This window comes from Episyrphus balteatus, chromosome 2, assembly GCF_945859705.1.
Source record: "Episyrphus balteatus chromosome 2, idEpiBalt1.1, whole genome shotgun sequence".
Classification (NCBI taxonomy): domain Eukaryota; kingdom Metazoa; phylum Arthropoda; class Insecta; order Diptera; family Syrphidae; genus Episyrphus; species Episyrphus balteatus.
In genome coordinates, this window is record NC_079135.1 from 117,499,436 (window position 1) to 117,519,197 (window position 19,762).

Sequence of the window (19,762 nt, forward strand, 5' to 3'; positions counted from 1 at the left end):
GTAAATTTTTGGGTTAACTCTTTATGAGTTAACAACAACAAACGATTACAAACCCTTCTCTGAAACATAAACACTTTAAGCTGATAAAATAATAAAAATAAAAGAAATTTTTTTTTTACAAATAAAAGCGTTATTAATATTATTTTAGACTTCGTAAGAGAAAATTCTAAAATATTTTTCACCCAAAAAAATTATGTATCTATTATTTATTTTACCTTTGAGGTGTCTGATTTCAATCAACGAAATCAATAAATGTTTTAAATTCTCAAAACATAAAATAGTTAGACTTTTTAGAAAATAAAAAGATTTGTCCACTTATTTTAAGTAAGAAAGATTTCTTGGTTAAGAAGCATCTATTTAATTTAATACAGATCCTATTTGTTTTACTATGTCTTTTTTCTCCATACCGAAAAAATAATAGTCTTACAAAATCTAATTTTTCATATCTTTTGAAAAAAAACACCCTTTCACCTTGCATATTTGGACAAGTCCGTTTAGTTCTTGGTTTATCAGACGCTTTTACCGAGTTTTACAGTATTGGGTTCATGCAGAAAGTGTTTCGGTACTTATTCCAATTTCCAAAAAAATAGCTTCTCACGTGAAAAAATATAATTAACTTTAATTTTAAATTTTACTATTTTGTGGGCTATTAGGTCTTTTTTGTATTCACTAATTCGTATCAGTCAACATTTCAGGTATGAATATCCCTCTTCAGAACAAATATTTAAAAACTTTTCAACCTCTAAAGGTTTCTCAACAATCGTTATTTTTAAACTACTTGTCTTTTTTTATATGGTATATTTTAAAACTCAATATGTAATAGAAGTCGTTGTTTACTTTGAAACCACAGTACTAAATTTCAAAATTCCATTATTTTCAACAGAGTTTTACAAATTACTTATTGTATCGAAAAATGATTAATTTTTTAATGATCAATAACATATTCAAAATTCAATTCAATTCACCAACTCTTGCACTTTAAATGCGATTAGAGAAAAAGTCAATAGGGAGATTTGGACGAACCTAATACAGTGAGAAATTTTGCGTTGATGAATTAATTTTTCTGACATTAGTTCCATGTATGTTATTCATACAAGTATCTTCATTTCAGCAGCGAAGAAAAAACCTTTGTAATCATTTGAATTTGAAATACCCAATACTCACTCTTTTTTGCCACCCAATGGTCCATCCCTTAGATTCTGCATCAATGGCAACGGAACATCAATAACAAATCCCAAATTTAACATTCCCTCAATCGTCGACGGGTATTTCTTTAAAAATCCAGTTTTCAACATTCCAAATAGAATAGCTTTGTAGCAACTGCTCAAAATCAACGATGCTATCAACCACTGAAGTACCACATTTCTTGCAAGTGCTTTTTTCGGAAAACGTACTATTGCTAGACCCAAATAAACAGCAATCATTTCAAATACAGGATTTTTTACCGTATCTCCAAATACCAAATCTCTTAAGGGTTTGCTAAAATACTCCAATGAAATCGAAGCAAGAAATGTTAATCCAAAAATTACTTCAATTCCAATCCAAACATCATAACCAAATGGTAAAATCAGTTTCTCGAGTGGTGAATATTCTCGGAGTTGTGGAATTGCAAATACCATTGAAGTATAATGAAATGCAATACTTGGTGAAAATTGTAACATTGCTTTCGATGTTGACGAAAAACCTCCAAGTGTTATATTGGCTTCAGCGTTTTTGAGCTTACAAAAACAAATTGTTTTAATATTACAACCCACCTTTTTATTTGAAAAAGAAAACTCACCACAGCCAAAGTTCCTGTCAAAGTCCCATTCGGCAACATGATACCTCGAACTCCGGTATCAATAACTTGGATAGAAAAGTTCAGCTTCCAAGCAACTCCATTGAGGATCGAAATATCAAGACCGCGTACTTTAACTTTACCATTTTCTCGCGACATAAAGACGTGTGGTGGAAAATCAAAAGTAGTCAATACTAGCGGACATCCGAAAAAGTTGACAAATTTTCGAGGAAATAAATTTAACGGCTTTAAAGTATGACTTCCGTCAAAAGTGTTATGCAACGAAGGAATAACATTAAAGCAATAGCTCGATGATACCGGAAAAAATGTATAAAAATCAACCAAGCCCGTAGTTGCATTTCTGACAATAAGTTCAACGTTAACAATAAACCTCTCAAATAAGCTATCGAACACATTTTGAATTAAGGCAAGTGTTTCGTCTTTTTCAAGACTTTGACTAATGACTATCAAATGTTTGCCATCGGTGTGATATTGACGGGACTTTAAAATTGATTCTATGGCTTGAAAGCTTTCAATAGAGTCAATCAGCAACATGGTGAATTTCCTTCGTTCATTTGGAACATATTGATTACCACCAAAATCATCTAACCGAACTACAAGATCCTGATCGGATTTTAACAAAAAACCGTTTATAATTGAAGCTTGTTGATAAGCACTTTGGTAACTTTTTGAAGAGAAGCCAATATGAAAAGTTGTATAAGCTTGGATCTTGATATGTTTGACAGCAAAGACAAGAGTTTCAGTTATAATTTCGTCATGAATTTGTTGCAGCTCAAAACTACTTGTTATTGCAACCACGATTGTTAGAAGGTAAATAAGCTTCATGACAGTGATTATTAGGTTATTCCCGATTGAAATACTGAATAACTATTGTTCGAAAATTGAAATCACAGCTGGTTTATATAATCCGCTGGAAGTTATCAAAAATCCACAATCATTGCGTGCATATTTTGAAATTCACTATTACACGTGTGTTTATTTAAATGAGGATACACCCTATCGAGAGTTAAATAATAACTTGTCAGCTGTCACAAAAAGAGACAATTTAAGTAAAAGCTATTTAAATCACAACATTTTCATTGTGTTGCAAGTTTAAGCTTTAGAAATTATGTATGAAGACTATTATCAACTCAAATAGAATAAAAAAAATACATACACTTGAGAATATCATCAATCTTCAGGACTCACACAAAGTATAAACTAGAATAATGTTGAAGATACATATTTGAATATAAAATAATCATGTTGTCTCTGATATTTAAGTGAATAGATACAAAATCTAATCAGTTTTTAAGCACCGAAAACATTTACTTATTGTAATTGAATTGTTTTCTTCTTAAGGGCAAGTGTTTGGCTGTTGGGTTTGTATATATTTTGGGTTTGAGGCTTTAATAAATTTTAGATCGTTAAATGGTTAAGAACTAAGTATTCTTAAAATATTAAGAAATAGGTAAATAGGTTTTCAGTTACTGGAATCTCCAGCGAAATGCATCAAAAATTATATATATTCGGTTCACAGGTTGATCTATTAAAACTTTAAATGATATTCGAAAGAAAAAATTTGCTTCGAATTCTTAAGAAACTATTGATCAGCATCTAAACAAATAATTTTCAAAATTAAAAATTCTTGAAACTTCTACCTGAGTAAAAATGGAATTCCACCGAATCAGCGCATTGAAACACCGCATCAAAAGGCTTTTAGAGAGCCGAATCACAGAACCGCACCACGATCAAAAATGTATTTGTTAGCCGAACCACGACCAAACCTTTAAAAAATTAACATCTTTGAACCACAGCCCCACGAAACGTGTGGCTTCATTTTCCGCCAAAAGGGTATGGTTAAAAAAAATCTTTCAATAAAAATTTAATTTTCTTTTTTACTTGGGCCCTGCCCCGGATTTCTAAAAAAAAAATAGAGCAGAAAAGTTTCGTTCTCCCACAGGTCGCACCGCTTTGTATTCAAAGCTTTTTAGCATTTGAAAGCCTTTGATTGTAATTTACGCAATACTTCGCTTCCTTTAAAGTTTACTACACCGCTTTCAAGGCCACGCATATTGTAAACTGTAAATGAGATAATTTTATGTTTAGAACTAAGCATATTGGCACTGTCCAGTCCAGTGTCCATATCCAACGGCGGATCCAGGAGGGGGCACGGGGGCACGTGCCCCCCCCCCCCCCCCAGAACTTAAAGTTCATACTTAAAAGAAATCAAATTATAAGAGTTTTTTAAATATATGAATAATAACAGAAAGAACTTGAGTGGAACTCTTGTCTATTTCTGGCTGAAAATGCGAATTTTATTGTTTGTTGCATCCCTTTCTTATGAAAAGCTCCACCTCACAAATAAATAAACGGCTATTTGTTGGGTACACACGAATTTTTTTTCGATTTAAAAAAAAGTGAATTTTTAAAGTAATTTTGGTGAAAAATTTTGATATGGACATCGAATGACATTGAATGATATTCTAAAAAAAAAATAATTGTATATGCAACTCTATTTTTTCATACGGAGGGGTTACAAAATTTGCACTTTTCTCGTTGTTTTTTTTTTTTAACATTAGTGTTTTTAAATAGCGGAACACGCCACAACATTGCATAAACTATATATTATAGAACTGCTGGATATGTAGAACAAACTTGCATTTCAGAAGTTTGCCCAAGTTTACACCCCGAAAATAAAGACCCCTTAAAAAAAACTCCTCAAAAGAGACCCTTACTTATAGATTTTTATAAATATTATTTTATTGAGAAAATTTCTCCAGGGATACCTTTAAAAATATGTAAAAAAAATAGTGTTCCAAATTTCAAAAGAATCGGTGCAGTAGTTTTGAAGTTATGAGGAGCACCGGCGCGTCGTTGGAAAAAAATCAAATTTAAAAAAAAAAGTTGATTTTGGAAAAAAAATTGTTTTTAAATGTAATAACAACACGTTTTACAAACTTTAGCGAAATTTCCACGCCCCCTGCCACGCCCACTTCTGAGTGTGCATATTTATATCTAGAAAACGGCTTGCACAATTTGAATAAAATTGAAGAAATTTGATTATCTAGGCGAGTTCAAAAGTACAAAATAGTGTCGACCCTAATCGCCCCCTGCCACGCCTACTTTTGTATACATGATTCGATCCAGGAACTTGTATGTATGGGAATTCGGGAAAAAAATAAAAAAAACAAGTGTTTTGCTAAGATTTCTTGATTTTCAGGCTCTAAATTTGATTGCATATTTAGTTTTGACTTCATTAACTGCAAAACACCACGCAATGGGGCTGTTGGGTTGGAAAAACAAACATCAAAAAGCTCCCTAGCTGAACACATTATGTAAAAAATACTGGTAAACAAACACTTGTTGCAAGAGAAAGCGCAAGTTTCTGCAGACAAAACTTACTTTTTTTAAAAGATATGACTTTTTTCCCATCTGACCCCTCTCAAAATATATGGCTTATCAAAGTTAGTACTTACCACGAACAAAGAAGCTTTGATTTTGACCCTCAAAAAAAATTTAAATTTACATGTAGAAAAAAAAATATGCAGTTAGAATAATTATATTTTCTCTCCTGAATGTGAACCTAGCAAAAAAAATATCATATGTTCCTTTTTTCTTCAGTAAATGGTCTTTTAACCGGTAACTACAAATCTTACTCTAATTGTTTTTTTTTTTTTTTTTGTATTGATCTTCTGAGGATCTCTGACAACAGAAAATTGAACTTTATCATAGTTTAACTGTCGATTTATTCATTCAGACTTATTACCTTGAATTTGGCATACTTTCTTCTAATTTTTGGCAAATTCTTTTTTTTGATTTTTTTCCACTAGTCGCCGCACTGTGCGGCGTTGAAAACATTAGTTGTGGGGATAACGATTTAAAGTTTTGAACTCTGGACTAAAAGACTAAAACGTTCCTAAGGGAAGTATTAAAATACTCATAACTTGGTCAATTTGGTTCCAAGAGACCTACAATTTGAACACAATAATCTTGAGGTATAAAATTTTACCCCTTGTAGCCCCATGTGACATTTCCGTAATAAACCGAAAAAGATTGCATAAAAGCTCTACAAACTATTTTTTTTTCTTTTGAAGCTTCTAATATTATAATCTTTAAGTATTGCTTTATCGAAATAGTACTTCAAATTTTTAATAAATAGCACCAATAGTTTTTAATTGACAGTTAATGTTGAAAGTTGGGCTTTTTTTGAAAATAAGCTAATTTGTGTAAAAACTACGAAATTCAGAAAGGAAAGTGCCTACAAATTAATATTAGATAGTTTTTTGCTTGAATTTTTGCATTTTTATATAAATATAAATTATTTAAGCTTTTTTTTTACTCCCTGAATATCGAAATAACTAAGTAAATAATGACTTTATTGAATTTTTAAAAAATACGTGTTTTATTAAAGATAAAGGCCAATCGATTGACTTATTAATTTTTAAATTTACGACCTTGGGTTACAAAAGGTTAATACAAATAAAAAAAAACCAAACTGGGTTTCCCGGCAAAAAAGTATGATTCAGTTTTTTTGTTATTCTTAGGAACTTTAATATTTATTAGAATGAAGTCTTTAGTATTTGACTAAAAACTACTAGGTCATTAACTAATGGTATAATTATGTCCATAATATTGCAAAATTTTATACAAAATCAATTAAAAAACGTAAACATTTTTTTTTTTCAAAATTTCATCTTTAAAACTTAATTTCTCAAAAACTATTTGATGAAACAACTTAAGTCAAAAAATAAAATAAAGAATAGATTACTAACTTTAATATAGCACAGGATTGTAGGTACGTGCATTTTCTGATTTTTTATATTTTTTTTTCCTCCCGGCTAATCCAGGGGTAAGTGGGTAAGCACTTAAGTGGCTTTTACTGTAACAAGAAAATGAAAATTTTTTCTTCCGAATAACTTTTTGGTCATTTGGTACCTATTTGATGTGGGAAATGTGCCTAAATATTTTTGGCCAGGTTTTAGACCACTGTGGGTTGTTAAAATGTTCTGCTTGTTAGTCAGTCGTATGATACTTCACTTCATTTCTAACTGTTATTGCTGTTTTTTTGCCAATCCGTTCCTTCGCCCCCCCCCCCCCCCCTCCAAAAAAAATCCTGTATCCGCCCCTGTCCATATCACTAAGTTATTTAAAAGTTTTGATGTGATTTTTGGGAACAAGGTTTTTTTTATATAATTAATTCCCTAGAGTTAAGATATACGTACATGGAATTTAAGCAACAAAACTTAAATTGAATCTGGAGTAACGAAAAAAATAAATTATTGCAGAAATTGCAGTAGGTATTTATAAATGTAAACATATGCAATGCCTTCATTAAAAATGTTATTACTTATTTACTTATTTTTTAGAGTTAAGAGATTGCTTTAAAATGTATTTTTTTATTTTATTTATATTATGTTTTGTGTGTTTTTATTTAAATATTTTTAACAACTTAAAAGTCTTAATATAATACATTTCACATCAATAAAATTTAAACAAAAGGCGTGTTTTTTCTACAACTCACTAACTACTCATTTTTTTATTTTATTCGAAAAACAATAATAACAAATACTTACTCGTGTAATTTTTATTATTGTTTTGCGAATAAAAAAAAATGAGTAGCTACTGAGTAATAGAAAAAACACGCCTAAAATAAATCTTTAAAATCACAATAATTTCATTTACAAGTTAAAAAAATTCACAACACTTCGACATATCGGTGATATTTTCGACAATAATTCCAAAATAAAAACCAACAACGAAAAGCCCAAAAAGAAAAAAATAAGCACAAAATAATCCCAACAATAATTCAACCGACAGAACAGCTGGCTCCTTTTCAATCACATTCTCTTCAAAACTTCTTAAATAAAAACTATCCCAACCTTGTAACATTCCTGCTGCAACAATATCCATCAAATGATTATTAATTTCATCAAGAAGGTATGAATTTCTTTGCAAATACATTGTTAGCGGGGCAGATAAAAGCTTATTTGGTAATGTTTGAATTAGCGGTATTGGATGAAATATACGATTATAAATGCGGACATACGGTTTAAAAATAACCACACCAATTTTGATATTTTCTTCACGAAGTTTTGACAAATAACGAAAAGGAAACCCGCGAAAAACTTCCAAGAGTTTAGAGTTGGTAGATTTTAATACAACTTCAATTGTATTGTCAGCACACCAAAATGTATAATTTTTACTAACCATTTCTTCGACATTTTTTAGAGTTGTTGTTGATGAAGAGTCTTGAAGCATCATATACAATTCACCGCTATAAGCATTCCTTAAGACCATTGTGTATAACAGCCAGATTAAAAGGATATATCGAGCGAAAGGAAGAACTGTCACTGGGCCACCAAAGAAGACGTTAACCAGGTTGGTAAACGGTATCGTATTCAATGGTCCAAAAACAAAATCTTTAACTTTCTTTTTTCGAAGAAATTTAATGATTAATATAATTAGTATCCCCACCAGGACACTTGTGCAGAGACATGACCAAATTATGTACTTAAACGGTTTTGTTAATCTTTGAAACGAACTCAGAGGTTGACCTTGAGGGATTGCAACAACAATGTCATAGTTAGCGTAGGTATATGATGCTAACATAGCCTTCAAATGGAACTCCTGATAACCAAAGCTATTGATGGTAATATTTGCTGTTCCATCCATTACCTGAAAATATTAACTTTTTACATCTAAATCAGCGTTCAGAACGGGATTGTAAAAAATCATTTTATTTTTAATGCATTTATTTTCCATAACAAGTTTTTTTTTACTATCGCAAATTTAAAAAAAATTGCATTAAAAAAAAATATTTATTGCAACTAAAAATATTTTGCATTAAAAACAAATTTCATTCCAAATGAAAAAAAAATTGCATTGAAAAAAAAAATTTACTGCTAATAAAAATATTTTGCATTAAAAAAATAAATTTACTGCAAATATAAAAATTTGGATTAAAAACATAAAAATAAAAAATATTTGCATTACGAAAAATATTTTTCGCAAGTAAAAAATGTTTGCATGAAAAAAAAATTATTGCAACTGAAAAAAATTGCATTGAAAAAAAATATTTTGTAGTGCAACTTATTTGAAATAAAAAATATTTATTACAAATAAAAAAAATTGCATACAAAAAATATTTATTGCAAATGAAAAAAATTTGCATTAAAAAAAAGTTTATTGCAACACTAAAATATTTATTTTAAGTAAATATTTATTTTAAAAATTAAAAAAAAAAATGCTATTGTAACTAAAAAATATTTGTATTGAACATACAAATATTTTGCATTAAAAAAATAATTTATTGCAAATTAAAAAAAATTGCTTAAAAAAATATTTATTACCAGTGAAAAATATTTGCATTGAAAAAAATATTTATTGCAACTAAAAATGTTTAGCATTGAAACTAAAATTTTTGCTGCAAATAAAAATATTTTGCATTAAAAAAATAAATTTATTGTAAATATAAAAAAATTGCATTAAAAAACATATTTTTTAAAAATGAAAAATGTTTGCATTACGAAAAATATTTTTCGCAAGTAAAAAATTTTTGCATGAAAAAAAAATTTATTACAACTGAAAAAAATTTGCATTGAAAAACTATTTGTATTGCAACCGAAAAATATTTATTGCAAGTATAAAATTTTGCATTAAAAAAAAAATGTTATTACAACTGTGAAATATTTTAATTGATAGTAAATTTTTTAATGAAAATACAAATGTTTGCAGTTAAAAACAAATTTTACTGCAAATGAAAGAACTTGCATTTTTCAAAACTAAAAATATTTTGTATTAAAAAAAAATTTAATGCATTTTTGCTTTGCATTATAAATTAAAAAAAAAAAATATTTGTTGCAAATAAAAAAAAATTTGCATTAAAAAAAATATTTTTGTCAACTAAAAATTTTTTGCATTAGAAAATTTTGTAATATGTATGTACCTAAATTATTTTTTTTAATGCAAAATATTTTTATTTTCAATACAAATATTTTTTAGTTACAATAATATTTTTTTTTTAATTTTTAAAATAAACATTAACTTAAAATAAATATTTTAGAGTTGCAATAACATTTTTTTTAATGCATATTTTTTTTTATGCAATTTTTTTTTATTTGTAATAAATATTTTTTATTTCAAATATATATTTTTTAAATTGATATTTTTACAACCCTGGTTCAGAAATTGAATTCTTACATGTTTGACAGCTCCATAGTCAGCAGATGTCAAATTGGGAAAAATTCTTCCTCTTATATCTGTTTCTATGAATTCGAGCTTGAAATTCATTTTGACTGCAAGCATTTGCAAAAGGTCTCCTTCGATTCCATAAACATTTGGTTCTCCATTTTGTTTTCTTTCAAAAAATATAAATGGTGGCCCATCCCAAGTGGACACTGTCAAAGGACATCCATAAAAGTTTTCAACTTTATTTGGAAAGAATGATTTTTGAAATATAAACCCATCTTTTCGAGTGAATCTATTCAGCAATATTGGATATGATCCGCGGCAGTGAAACTTTGTGAATGGAAAAAACGTGTAAACCAGTGTTTCATCAAGGACCTCCACGTAGATATTCACATTTGTCATAAAGACTCTAAATAGTTCATCAAATATTCGATAAATGACATTGTAATAGGTTTGTTTGTTTCCAGTGTAGATGATTGTGTAAAAGCCTCGAACGAGATAGTTTTCCTTGGCAAGTTCCTTTTTAAATCGCCTATCAATAAATTTAAAAAACTAATGGTCAAATTTTATCCTTTGAAAAACTTACATGAAAGATTCAAAACTATCAATAATCACGATAACATCCTTATGGACAAGACACTTTTTCGTCATGATATCATCGCCTAAAAGTTGTTGACCATGGCAATGAATATTTTCAGCCATTTCAATGACATAAATCAATTGAGAATCACGGGTAGATGTCAAAATATCACCAAGTAGTTGTATGTGAAAAATGTCATCATCCGCTGTTCTTGACCATAGTGAAAACGATAAAGTATTTGTATAGCCAACATAAAGATGATTAATAGTCCAGACTGTAGCCATGAGAAGTGTTGAATTTATTGGATGGTTAATAGAGGTGTGTTGTGTCAAGTGAAAGTGTAAAGTTGACATGCTGTTAACTACTGGAAGCTTACAAATTCAAATTCTAAATAGACAAAAAAGAATTTCTCTTCTGGCGTGTTTGTTTGTCAGATTTAAATGATACACCATCATGCAAAGTCATAATTTGGATGTTTTTTAATGGATGCACTTAGATGGTTTTTTTCTTTTTTTTTGTAATGGATTCATGATTTATAATTTTGTTTGCCAACAATAACATGTCACATGATATCAGGGATTTTTAATTCAATTTTTGTACCAGCTTTAAATAGAAATGTCAACTTTGAACATTTGAAGGACTTTGACGGAAAATATTACAGAAAAGTTTGTCAAAAAATACGTGTTGTGTAGTTTGCGGACCGAAATTACCATTTTTTTGTTTTTTTTTTTACTATTTTTTTGGCTTGTAACTTTTTTAATATTCAGAATATCGAAAAAATGTTTTTAACATAAAAGACACGAAATTTAATTGTCTACGTTTTTTTATACACAACTTTTATGTAGGATAGATAAAAATCGAGATATTTAATAAAAACTAAAACCCAAGTGCCGAAAGGCCACCATATAACTTTTTCGAGGTATTGCAATTTTCTCTAAAACGGCTTTAACGATTTTGATCAAATTTGGTGTTAGTTACTTAGTAATTACTCTTAGTAATTTTAACTAAACCGCGTTTTTATTTCTTCTCAAAAAATTAAATGTATTTAGTTAATATTGAACCATTGCATCGAAGAATAAGCCAATTTTATTGAAAATTTACACACAGATAATTATAACTATTGTTAAAAAAAATGACTGAGATATCGATATATTACATCGTAAAGTCTGTAAAAATGGTTTTTTGTAAATAAAAAAAAAATGGAGGGTTCCAAAAATATAACAAAAATATTTGTAGGTATGCATTATTCGACCATATAAACAGCCTACATTAAGTTACTTGTCGGGTGTATTTAATTTTTTTTTGTTTTGTAGCATAGTGTAATTCTTATCATTTTAATGAGTAAAATGCAAACAAATTTCAAAAAAAGATTTTTGAAAAAATTTTAATTTATTTTTATTACCTTATCGTTTTTACTTGCGATATAGGTACTAAAGGGCAAGTTTAGGATTCGCAAAAAAATCGAACTCGAAATAACAATTTTACGTATAACATTACGATGATGGAGAATGCCAAAAAAGTGCGTGCGGCAATTCTGTCTGTCTGTATGTGTGTCTGTCTCTATCTGGAGGTGGAGCCTAAACGAGTGAAAGATTTTCTTCAAACTTGGTATTTAGCAGTTTTGGGTGATTCTCTAGAGGGGAAATTGAAATTTTATTTTTATGACCAAAACTAACGGTACCTGCCATATAACGGAAATACAAAAGTTAATTTTTTTTCAAAAACGGCTCTAACGATATTGATTAAAATTTTTGTGTGTAGTATTACACATAAATGCCAACTTTTGAAATAAAAAAAATATTTTTTGTACAGTTATAAACGGTACCTGCCTTAGAACTGTTGTTTTGTTTTCTAAATATCTCGTACAAGACTCACGAAATTTTTTATAGAAAAGCGTTTAAGTATAAATAATATTAAAATTAAAGAAAATTTACAAAAAACACATTTTTGGATTTTTAAAAAATATTTCAAAATTTTTTTTCGAAAAATCAATTTTTTGAAAACGAGTAGACGAAAAATTTTGAAATTTCGTTTTTTTTTTGTGTAAATTAATTATTTATTCAAAATGGCATACCAACTTTTTTTTGAAAAATGTTGGAAAATTTTTATATATAAAAAATTATTTTTTTTTTTTAAAACGACTTCAACGATTTTCATTTTTTTTCTAAAAATATCTTTTTATACAAGAAATAAAATGGCATACTTCGTTTTTTGTATAAGATCATTTAAAACGGTGTTTTATTAATTATAAAAACAGATTTTTTTTACACTACTTATGAAAAATCTTCAAAACATCAAATTTAAAATTTCTTGAATAAAACGCTTGAACATTAGAGTTACTTTAAGCATAAGAGCAAGTACGTGCGACCCCAGTTGTGCAATTTATTTTATTTTTTCTCAAAACTTATACCTAGACCTATAGTGGAGTAACTAAAGCTAAAAAATTGGCAATATTAGGGAACCCGGCCGAACAGCTTAGATTTTGATGATCTTTTTTTTCAAACGTCGGTAATTAAAAATACTTTAAAGCAAAAAGGCGCAAAAATTCAAAAATTGAGTTAAAGGCATATTTGACATCTTGAAACAATTTCTCATTTAAATGTTTAAGCCTGGTAAGCTGTTCGCGCTAAATTTTAGCGGAAATAAAATTCCCTTACAAGTTATCGATAATTTGTATGGGATCCATTTTAGCTCGGCTAAAATTTTTCGATAATTTGTATGGGACCTAAAATTTATCTCGAACTGCGTACCAGGCTTTACCAAAAATAGCGCATTTTCAATTTTATTATTATTGGCTTAAAGTAGAAGGCGTTTAGAAGAAACTTGATGGAACAATTGCATCTTAAAAAATAAAATAAAACAAAATAGGTACTTGTTCTTTTGTTCCACAATATATTTAAAGTTTTTAATTTATAAGTTATACAGAGTCGACGGGTTTCGCCTGGTTTAGTCTGGGTGCCCTGAAGATGATGTAAAATAAGATTATGAAAGCCGTATATCTAAGCAAAAACAAAATTGAATATGTTCCGCGCTGTTAGAATGCGCCTCTAGAGGTGTCCTCATAGAATCTCTTCTGTTTTTTTAAATTTAACTTTCCGTTCAATATGGCGGACTTAAAACAAACATTGCACCTAGGCCACCATTTCAACAGAATCCAGCATTAGAACCCCATCGTATATATAACTCAAAGGACTTCTTCGAAAATTGAATAAAATAAACCTTTTAATTCACGCCCTCAACCACTAATTAACCTCATCCATCTTCACCTAACAGGCATCCATTTAAAATCCTTTTATAGTGAAAGTCTACTTATCGTGTTGTAAGCAATTTACTTATAACCTTTTCATTTGCCACAATACACATAACAAAAAACATGCCACATCAATATTTTTAAAACACAAACAATGTCCCCCCATCAGATGGACGTAAATCCTTAAACAGTCAATATGACTCGAAAAAACCTAGTTTGTGCCATCCACATTTTTGTTTGTATTCTCATTAACGAAATATCCTCGGAAACGGGAACAACAACTACTCTACCTCAAGCCATCGTGGCTATAATTGAAAACTCATACGTTAGTCATACAACGATATTAAATTTTTACATCAATTGTGAAGATGATGTACGGCGAATTCAATTTTTCTACGATCTCATTGATTTTACGGTGCGAAAACTCGATACTATCTCGGTTCGAATTGGTTATCGCGAAGAATTGCCAACGGATACTGAACGTCATTATTTGGTCGTCGCTGTTGATTCATTTACATCCATGAGCAAATTGTTCCGAGAAATCTTTGATATGCATTTTAATATCGTCGGGCATGTCCTGATTGTTTTGCACACATTCGATGGCCATTTTCAGAGTATTCTGATGGAAATGTTTGACTATTTCTGGGATATTGGTATTGTCGACGTTAATGTCCTTGTTGAACCTATACCGGGTTTTCCTTTGATGTTCACTTATTTTCCATTTACAAAGACATCTTGTGCCGTAGTGGCACCTGTCCTTTGCAATAGATTCACCGATTCAATGTGGGAGAATGATGATTTGTTTCCATTGAAATTGGTCAATTTGCATGGTTGTTCTTTGGTCTGTGCCACTTGGGAACATCAACCTTATTTTTCGATTTTACATAATGAAAAAGACAATCAGGTTTATAATGGAATTGAGGGAAAACTTTTGGAATTTATTGCATTGAAAATGAATTTTTCGGTTAATTTTGTAATGTTGAATGAGACTCAAATTGAAAGGACTCTCGAAGAAACTGGAAAGGTTTTTGATGAGGTGTGAATAAGTTTTTCAATATTTTTTCAAATTTGATTTCAATTGGAATAAATTTGTTTGCAGCTTTTTTGGGATGGAGTGGATTTTGTGATTGGAGCATTGCATTTTAAGCCTACATTTTATGAAGACTACTTCCAAGCGACAAATGGATACTACTTAAGTGACTACAACATTATTCTGAGCTCAAGAAGAGGCAAAATTTCTCCACTAGCTAAGCTTTTGTTTCCTTTTACTACCACTGTGTGGGTTTATGTGTTAATTTATTTTGGAGTTGGGGCAATTGTAGCTTTTGGTGCAACTTGGTTGACAGAACGAATTCAGGATTTCATTCTTGGATCATTGAATCGAGTTGCATTGTACAATATGTTCTTAACGGCTCTTGGAGGTGGAGTACACAGAACTCCGAAGAGGAATCTCGCCCGTTTTCTTCTTTGTACCTGGATGATTCTTTGGTTGGTCCTTCGATCTGGATATCAGTCAGCTTTGTTTAATTTTATAAGAATGGACATTTCCTTGGCGCCACCTGAAAACATTGACGATATTTTGAAGGAGAACTACAAAATTTTTCTAACACCAACAGTGTACAAAGCTTTAGGCAAATTGCCATCGATTCAAGCTGCTTCAGAATTTCTGAACGGTACAGAAGTTGAAAATTTCCCTTTACTCAAGGAAGCCACTAATAAAAAAATTGCTTTTCTAACTCCATATGAATATTTTGGATATTACAAAAAACATCATATTGAAGATATCAGTGAATTTTATGTTGTCAAAGAACATCTTTTTACTCAACAACTCAGCATGTATCTGAGAAGGGATTCGTTTTTGTATTTATCATTTAATAAATATATTTTAGATTACTATAGCATTGGATTGACATTAAAATGGGAACGAGAATTTATTGCAACGAATAAGAGAGATGAAAAAATTAAAACACCACCGTTTAAAGTTATGACACTTTGGGAAGTCTATGGAGCAGTTGATATATTTTGTTGTGGAGTTTCGTTAGGAATGCTTGTTTTTGTGGGCGAAATAATTGTGTTTAAGTTGATGAAAAAGTATAGAAAGTTTTTTAAAAGAATTAAGAGAAGATTTTTGAGGAAAAGACGTTTGTAAAACTAAGTCATAAATAGAATTTGTGAAGTAACGAGTTTTTTTTGTGATTATCGTTTTGGAAGGAATCGATAGTTTTTAGAGTGATTTTTACAAGTTTTAAGGCCTAATGGTTTTGCTTTGTTTTTTAATAAAAGGAAAATAGAATTTTAAACTTTTTACATAAAAATAAATTTTAATAATTAATTAAATAAAATATAAATTTAGTCTTGTATTTCTACTTTTTTAGAGTGACGTTATATTTTAAGAAAATTGAGAAAAAAGGTTATATTAATCCCTCTAACTCGAAGCAATTTTGGTGTCCCATGAAAATTTGACTAAGAGAGTGGGGACTAGTGATGGGAACTATCGAATAATTTGAACTATCGATAGTTAGTAACTGAATGATGTGAACTATAGAATAGTTCATTTATTATTCGAATGAAAAATCTATCAAATTAATTATACCTACGTAAAAACTATTTGAATGAAAAAACTAACGTTTAAGAAAACTATTTGAATGAAAAAATTAACGTTTAAGAAAACTATTTGAATGAAAAAACTATCGTTTAAAAAAATTATTCGAAAGAAAAAAATTATCGTTTAAGAAAACTATTCGAATGAAAAAACTATCGAATAAAAAACTATCGAATGAAAATAGTAACTAAATGAATGAATGATTAAAAACTATCGAATGAATGAATATTTTACAACTATCGATAGCTTGATAGCTTTTATTCGAGAGTTGTTACAAAACCAATATGAAAAATCTTTAAATTAAAATTGGAACAACGTTAAAAAATTTTTTTATTTTTTTGTCGGAATTATGCTTTTGTTGCATTTGATGATCACCCTAATTTCCAACAGTGATATAGCACGTTAGTAAAGCATTCGCCTAGTAACCCAAGAGTTGTATGTTCGATCCCCAGCGGCTGCCAATTTTTGCTTTTTTTCAAAGTTGAAGCAACTTTAATTTAAGGATGTTTTATAACGACAAACCACTTAAAACTTACGATGTTCTACTTTGATTTTAAAATTTTCGTCTTCAACGCAAAATCATTCCAAAAAATAGTTGAATCAAAGTGGTTTTCGTTGATTTTAAATAGTTTTTTCCCTCAGTGTATTACAAGCTTATTGTTGAAGTTCTGATTTGGCCTTAACGATCTTCTGCATCATCACACAAAAGAAGAGCACTTCACATTGAGATCTCATAGTGTCATTTGTATCCAGTTAATTAATAACAAAAGAAAATTTAACTGCTTTTTTTTACCTAATGTTTTTATTTAAACCATTTCTTGAAAAATATATATTTTACGGACATAATTTCAACAATAAAAACCACCATTGCAATAAGCAAACACATCGACAGTAAAGCAAATGCACCATCAAGTTGTTCCATGGTCAATGACTTTTCCTTTCTAGATTTTTCCTTTTCATTCGCAATCATTTCATTTGCAAGATTTTTTGACGCCCAATAGTCAATCAAACCAAAACTTCGAAAACTTTTCAACACTTCATCGAATCGAACTGTTAGAAACGAATGTTTTGTAAAATACACACAAATCTGATGAGCAAAGATTGATTCTTTCAAAATACGAAATACTCCATTTTTCTTTGTTTGACGAACATAATAGCTTACAAAATCTCTTGGCAAAGAAGATGCTAATTTAGATGTAGAATTTTCTAAAATAGGATATGTATCCAATTCGTTAATTTGCATTACCAGTAGACGTAAATTTCCATTTCGAACAATTGGAAGTTGTGAGAGTGTGTCATTGCTAGAAGTACTGACAACTACAACATATTCCTGTTCAGCTAATTGCGTTGCTAAGTCCGGTAGAAGTTTGGAAAGACTGGAATTTAATATTTTATAAAGCAATCCTTGATAGGCATTTCTCAATACCAAAGCTGTTAATATCCAAAGAGCCAATATGAATCGGGCGAAAGTTTTTTTCGGAAGCGGAACGACTGGATGGCCCATCCAGGCCGAGATGACATTAAAGATGTTGGCCGTTTCACCATATCCAAAAATAAACCATAGTTTCTTGGGTTGATATTTGCCTAGATAAACACTTAGTAAAATAGCAGTTATTATTATGCTGAGCATTAAAGTCCAAACGTAATTATCAAATGGGTAAGTCATAATCTCAAATGCTGAAAAAGGCACTCTTCGAGCTCTCACAAAGAAGACTTGAGGTGTCTGATAGAAACTGTAAGAGGCAGTCAGTACAGTTGCTCTTTCTAGGGTATATCTGAAGCAGCCAAGACTTAAATGAACTTCTTTTTGTTGCAGCTATAAATATTTACAAAATAGCTTAAAGAATTTTATGAGTTAAAAGTGAATTTCTATACCATTTTAATAGCTCCTGTGACAGTTCCGTTTTTAAAAATCAATCCACGTCGTTCGTCATTTTGAGGTATTACAACTTTAAGCGTAAAATTCATATTTCTTGCAACTTCTATAAGCAATTGACCTTCCAAACCAAGTAATGTATTAATTTCGGTCGGAGCTCCTTTCCAGCTGATATAAGGCGGGCCAAACCAAAGGGCTGCAATAAGTTCACATTGATGTAAATTAAAACTTTTGGATGGAAAAATGTCTTTAAACTTTAAGCCTGTTATTTCGACGACCGAAGTTGAAAAGCATTTTTTATTGTTAAAAGGAAAATATGTAAACATTCGAACTTTTCCTATCGAATCTTCTAATAATACGCTCACATTAACTATATAGTAGTTCCAGCAATATTCAAAAATAGCTTCGATTTCTTCGAATTGATTTTCCAATGTCAAAGGCTGATAAACTACCAAATAAAACTCACTAAAGTCTTGATGTTTGGTTTTTACACCAGGATTAATTCTCCTAGAATTAATAAGAACAAAATTCTTAAAAAAACCTTGAGACAATATGTCCTTATCTTACCGAAATGAACTTGCTGAATCCACATAAATTATATTATAATAATCCCAAAGTTGAGAATGATGATGTCCAAAGGTGTCAAGTTGAACCTTGAGAAGTTCAATAGTCTTGAGTAATTGATCCGCAAAGTCGTTGAACACATACCACGATTGACCAGTTTCGACGTCTGCTGAAATTGTTAAGGAACTACTCCTTTTGTTGAAATGTGTTCGACAGATAAAATTGACCACGTTAGATAGTTCCGAATTGCTCTGCAGAAAATCAAGTTCAAAATTAAAAGTCAAACCAGGTCGAAGACTGCAAAGGTACAAAAATATAACTGCTCTAGACAACATAGCTTTAGTGTCTGTGATTGTGTTGACGTGTTAACTTTTTTTTTTGTCTAATTTCATGTGGTGTCATTATAAAGTCTTTAGCCAGTAATATACGAATAATGCAAGAAACATGTTATCAATACAATAAGCTGACATAGAAAAATAGGACTAATTGGTTGTAAAAGTTGTTAGGCACATATACATTTAAATCGGTAAATGAATATGGGCAACTGATATGTTATTTCAATATTGTGCGCGCTTCCAACTTTAACCTTGGGAATGAAAGAGAAATCTAATTTTATGAAAGGGAGTAGATACACGCTATCGAGGAATTATGTGACGTAGAATGTTTATTATTATATTCTATATAAGGTAACGTTTTTACTTGATATATTTATATGATGCCAAATTAATATACCGACTCGTCGGTGGTTTAAAAAATAAACTTAAACTACAAAAATAAATTTTTAATTCGTACCCATTTTTGACTAAAGCAAAAAAACACATTTTTTACCTGGTGCAGGTTTTTCCAAATATCATTAAATCTATAAGTTTTCTGGCAAACTTGTGAACAACATTTGTGTTCATTATTGTTTTCTTGATAAGAAT

The 19,762-nt window shown here is 29.8% G+C and overlaps 4 protein-coding genes across 4 annotated transcripts; 1 reads left to right on the plus strand and 3 right to left on the minus strand.

Annotated features, from left to right (window-relative positions):
* Positions 1 to 1,160: 1,160 nt before the first annotated feature.
* LOC129909677 (uncharacterized) lies at positions 1,161 to 2,623 on the minus strand. The gene is made up of 2 exons (XM_055986751.1): positions 1,781 to 2,623; positions 1,161 to 1,718 (listed from the first exon to the last, which is right to left on the minus strand). Exons 1-2 carry the CDS (start codon positions 2,621 to 2,623, stop codon positions 1,161 to 1,163), a joined length of 1,401 nt encoding a protein of 466 aa, XP_055842726.1.
* A 1,144-nt stretch (positions 2,624 to 3,767) lies between these two features.
* On the minus strand, positions 3,768 to 10,900 carry LOC129909678 (uncharacterized). The gene is made up of 5 exons (XM_055986752.1): positions 10,554 to 10,900; positions 9,980 to 10,499; positions 8,255 to 8,455; positions 7,480 to 8,209; positions 3,768 to 3,859 (listed from the first exon to the last, which is right to left on the minus strand). The coding sequence occupies exons 1-5, from the start codon at positions 10,898 to 10,900 to the stop codon at positions 3,768 to 3,770; spliced, it is 1,890 nt and encodes a 629-aa protein (XP_055842727.1).
* A 3,093-nt stretch (positions 10,901 to 13,993) lies between these two features.
* Positions 13,994 to 15,946, plus strand: LOC129909679 (uncharacterized). Its single transcript, XM_055986753.1, has 2 exons — positions 13,994 to 14,833; positions 14,897 to 15,946. Exons 1-2 carry the CDS (start codon positions 13,994 to 13,996, stop codon positions 15,944 to 15,946), a joined length of 1,890 nt encoding a protein of 629 aa, XP_055842728.1.
* A 1,107-nt stretch (positions 15,947 to 17,053) lies between these two features.
* Positions 17,054 to 19,741, minus strand: LOC129909680 (uncharacterized). The gene is made up of 5 exons (XM_055986754.1): positions 19,668 to 19,741; positions 18,843 to 19,031; positions 18,275 to 18,782; positions 17,238 to 18,215; positions 17,054 to 17,089 (listed from the first exon to the last, which is right to left on the minus strand). The coding sequence occupies exons 1-5, from the start codon at positions 19,739 to 19,741 to the stop codon at positions 17,054 to 17,056; spliced, it is 1,785 nt and encodes a 594-aa protein (XP_055842729.1).
* Between the last annotated feature and the right edge of the window lie 21 nt (positions 19,742 to 19,762).

What these genes read in the sequence shown, in the direction of transcription:
- LOC129909677 (XM_055986751.1), bottom strand. Translation starts at nt 2,623, where the DNA reads ATGAAGCTTATTTACCTTCTAACAATCGTGGTTGCAATAACAAGTAGT. An exon ending in TGACAGGAACTTTGGCTGTG is followed by an intron (nt 1,719 to 1,780) that starts GTGAGTTTTCTT and finishes TGTTTTTGTAAG; the next exon opens with CTCAAAAACGCTGAAGCCAA.
- LOC129909678 (XM_055986752.1), bottom strand. Translation starts at nt 10,900, where the DNA reads ATGTCAACTTTACACTTTCACTTGACACAACACACCTCTATTAACCAT. An exon ending in GATAGTTTTGAATCTTTCAT is followed by an intron (nt 10,500 to 10,553) that starts GTAAGTTTTTCA and finishes ATTTATTGATAG; the next exon opens with GCGATTTAAAAAGGAACTTG. An exon ending in GTCTCTGCACAAGTGTCCTG is followed by an intron (nt 8,210 to 8,254) that starts GTGGGGATACTA and finishes CTTCGAAAAAAG; the next exon opens with AAAGTTAAAGATTTTGTTTT.
- LOC129909679 (XM_055986753.1), top strand. Translation starts at nt 13,994, where the DNA reads ATGACTCGAAAAAACCTAGTTTGTGCCATCCACATTTTTGTTTGTATT. An exon ending in CTGGAAAGGTTTTTGATGAG is followed by an intron (nt 14,834 to 14,896) that starts GTGTGAATAAGT and finishes ATTTGTTTGCAG; the next exon opens with CTTTTTTGGGATGGAGTGGA.
- LOC129909680 (XM_055986754.1), bottom strand. Translation starts at nt 19,741, where the DNA reads ATGAACACAAATGTTGTTCACAAGTTTGCCAGAAAACTTATAGATTTA. An exon ending in TTTGGAAAAACCTGCACCAG is followed by an intron (nt 19,032 to 19,667) that starts GTAAAAAATGTG and finishes TTTCAACAAAAG; the next exon opens with GAGTAGTTCCTTAACAATTT. An exon ending in GATTCAGCAAGTTCATTTCG is followed by an intron (nt 18,783 to 18,842) that starts GTAAGATAAGGA and finishes TATTAATTCTAG; the next exon opens with GAGAATTAATCCTGGTGTAA.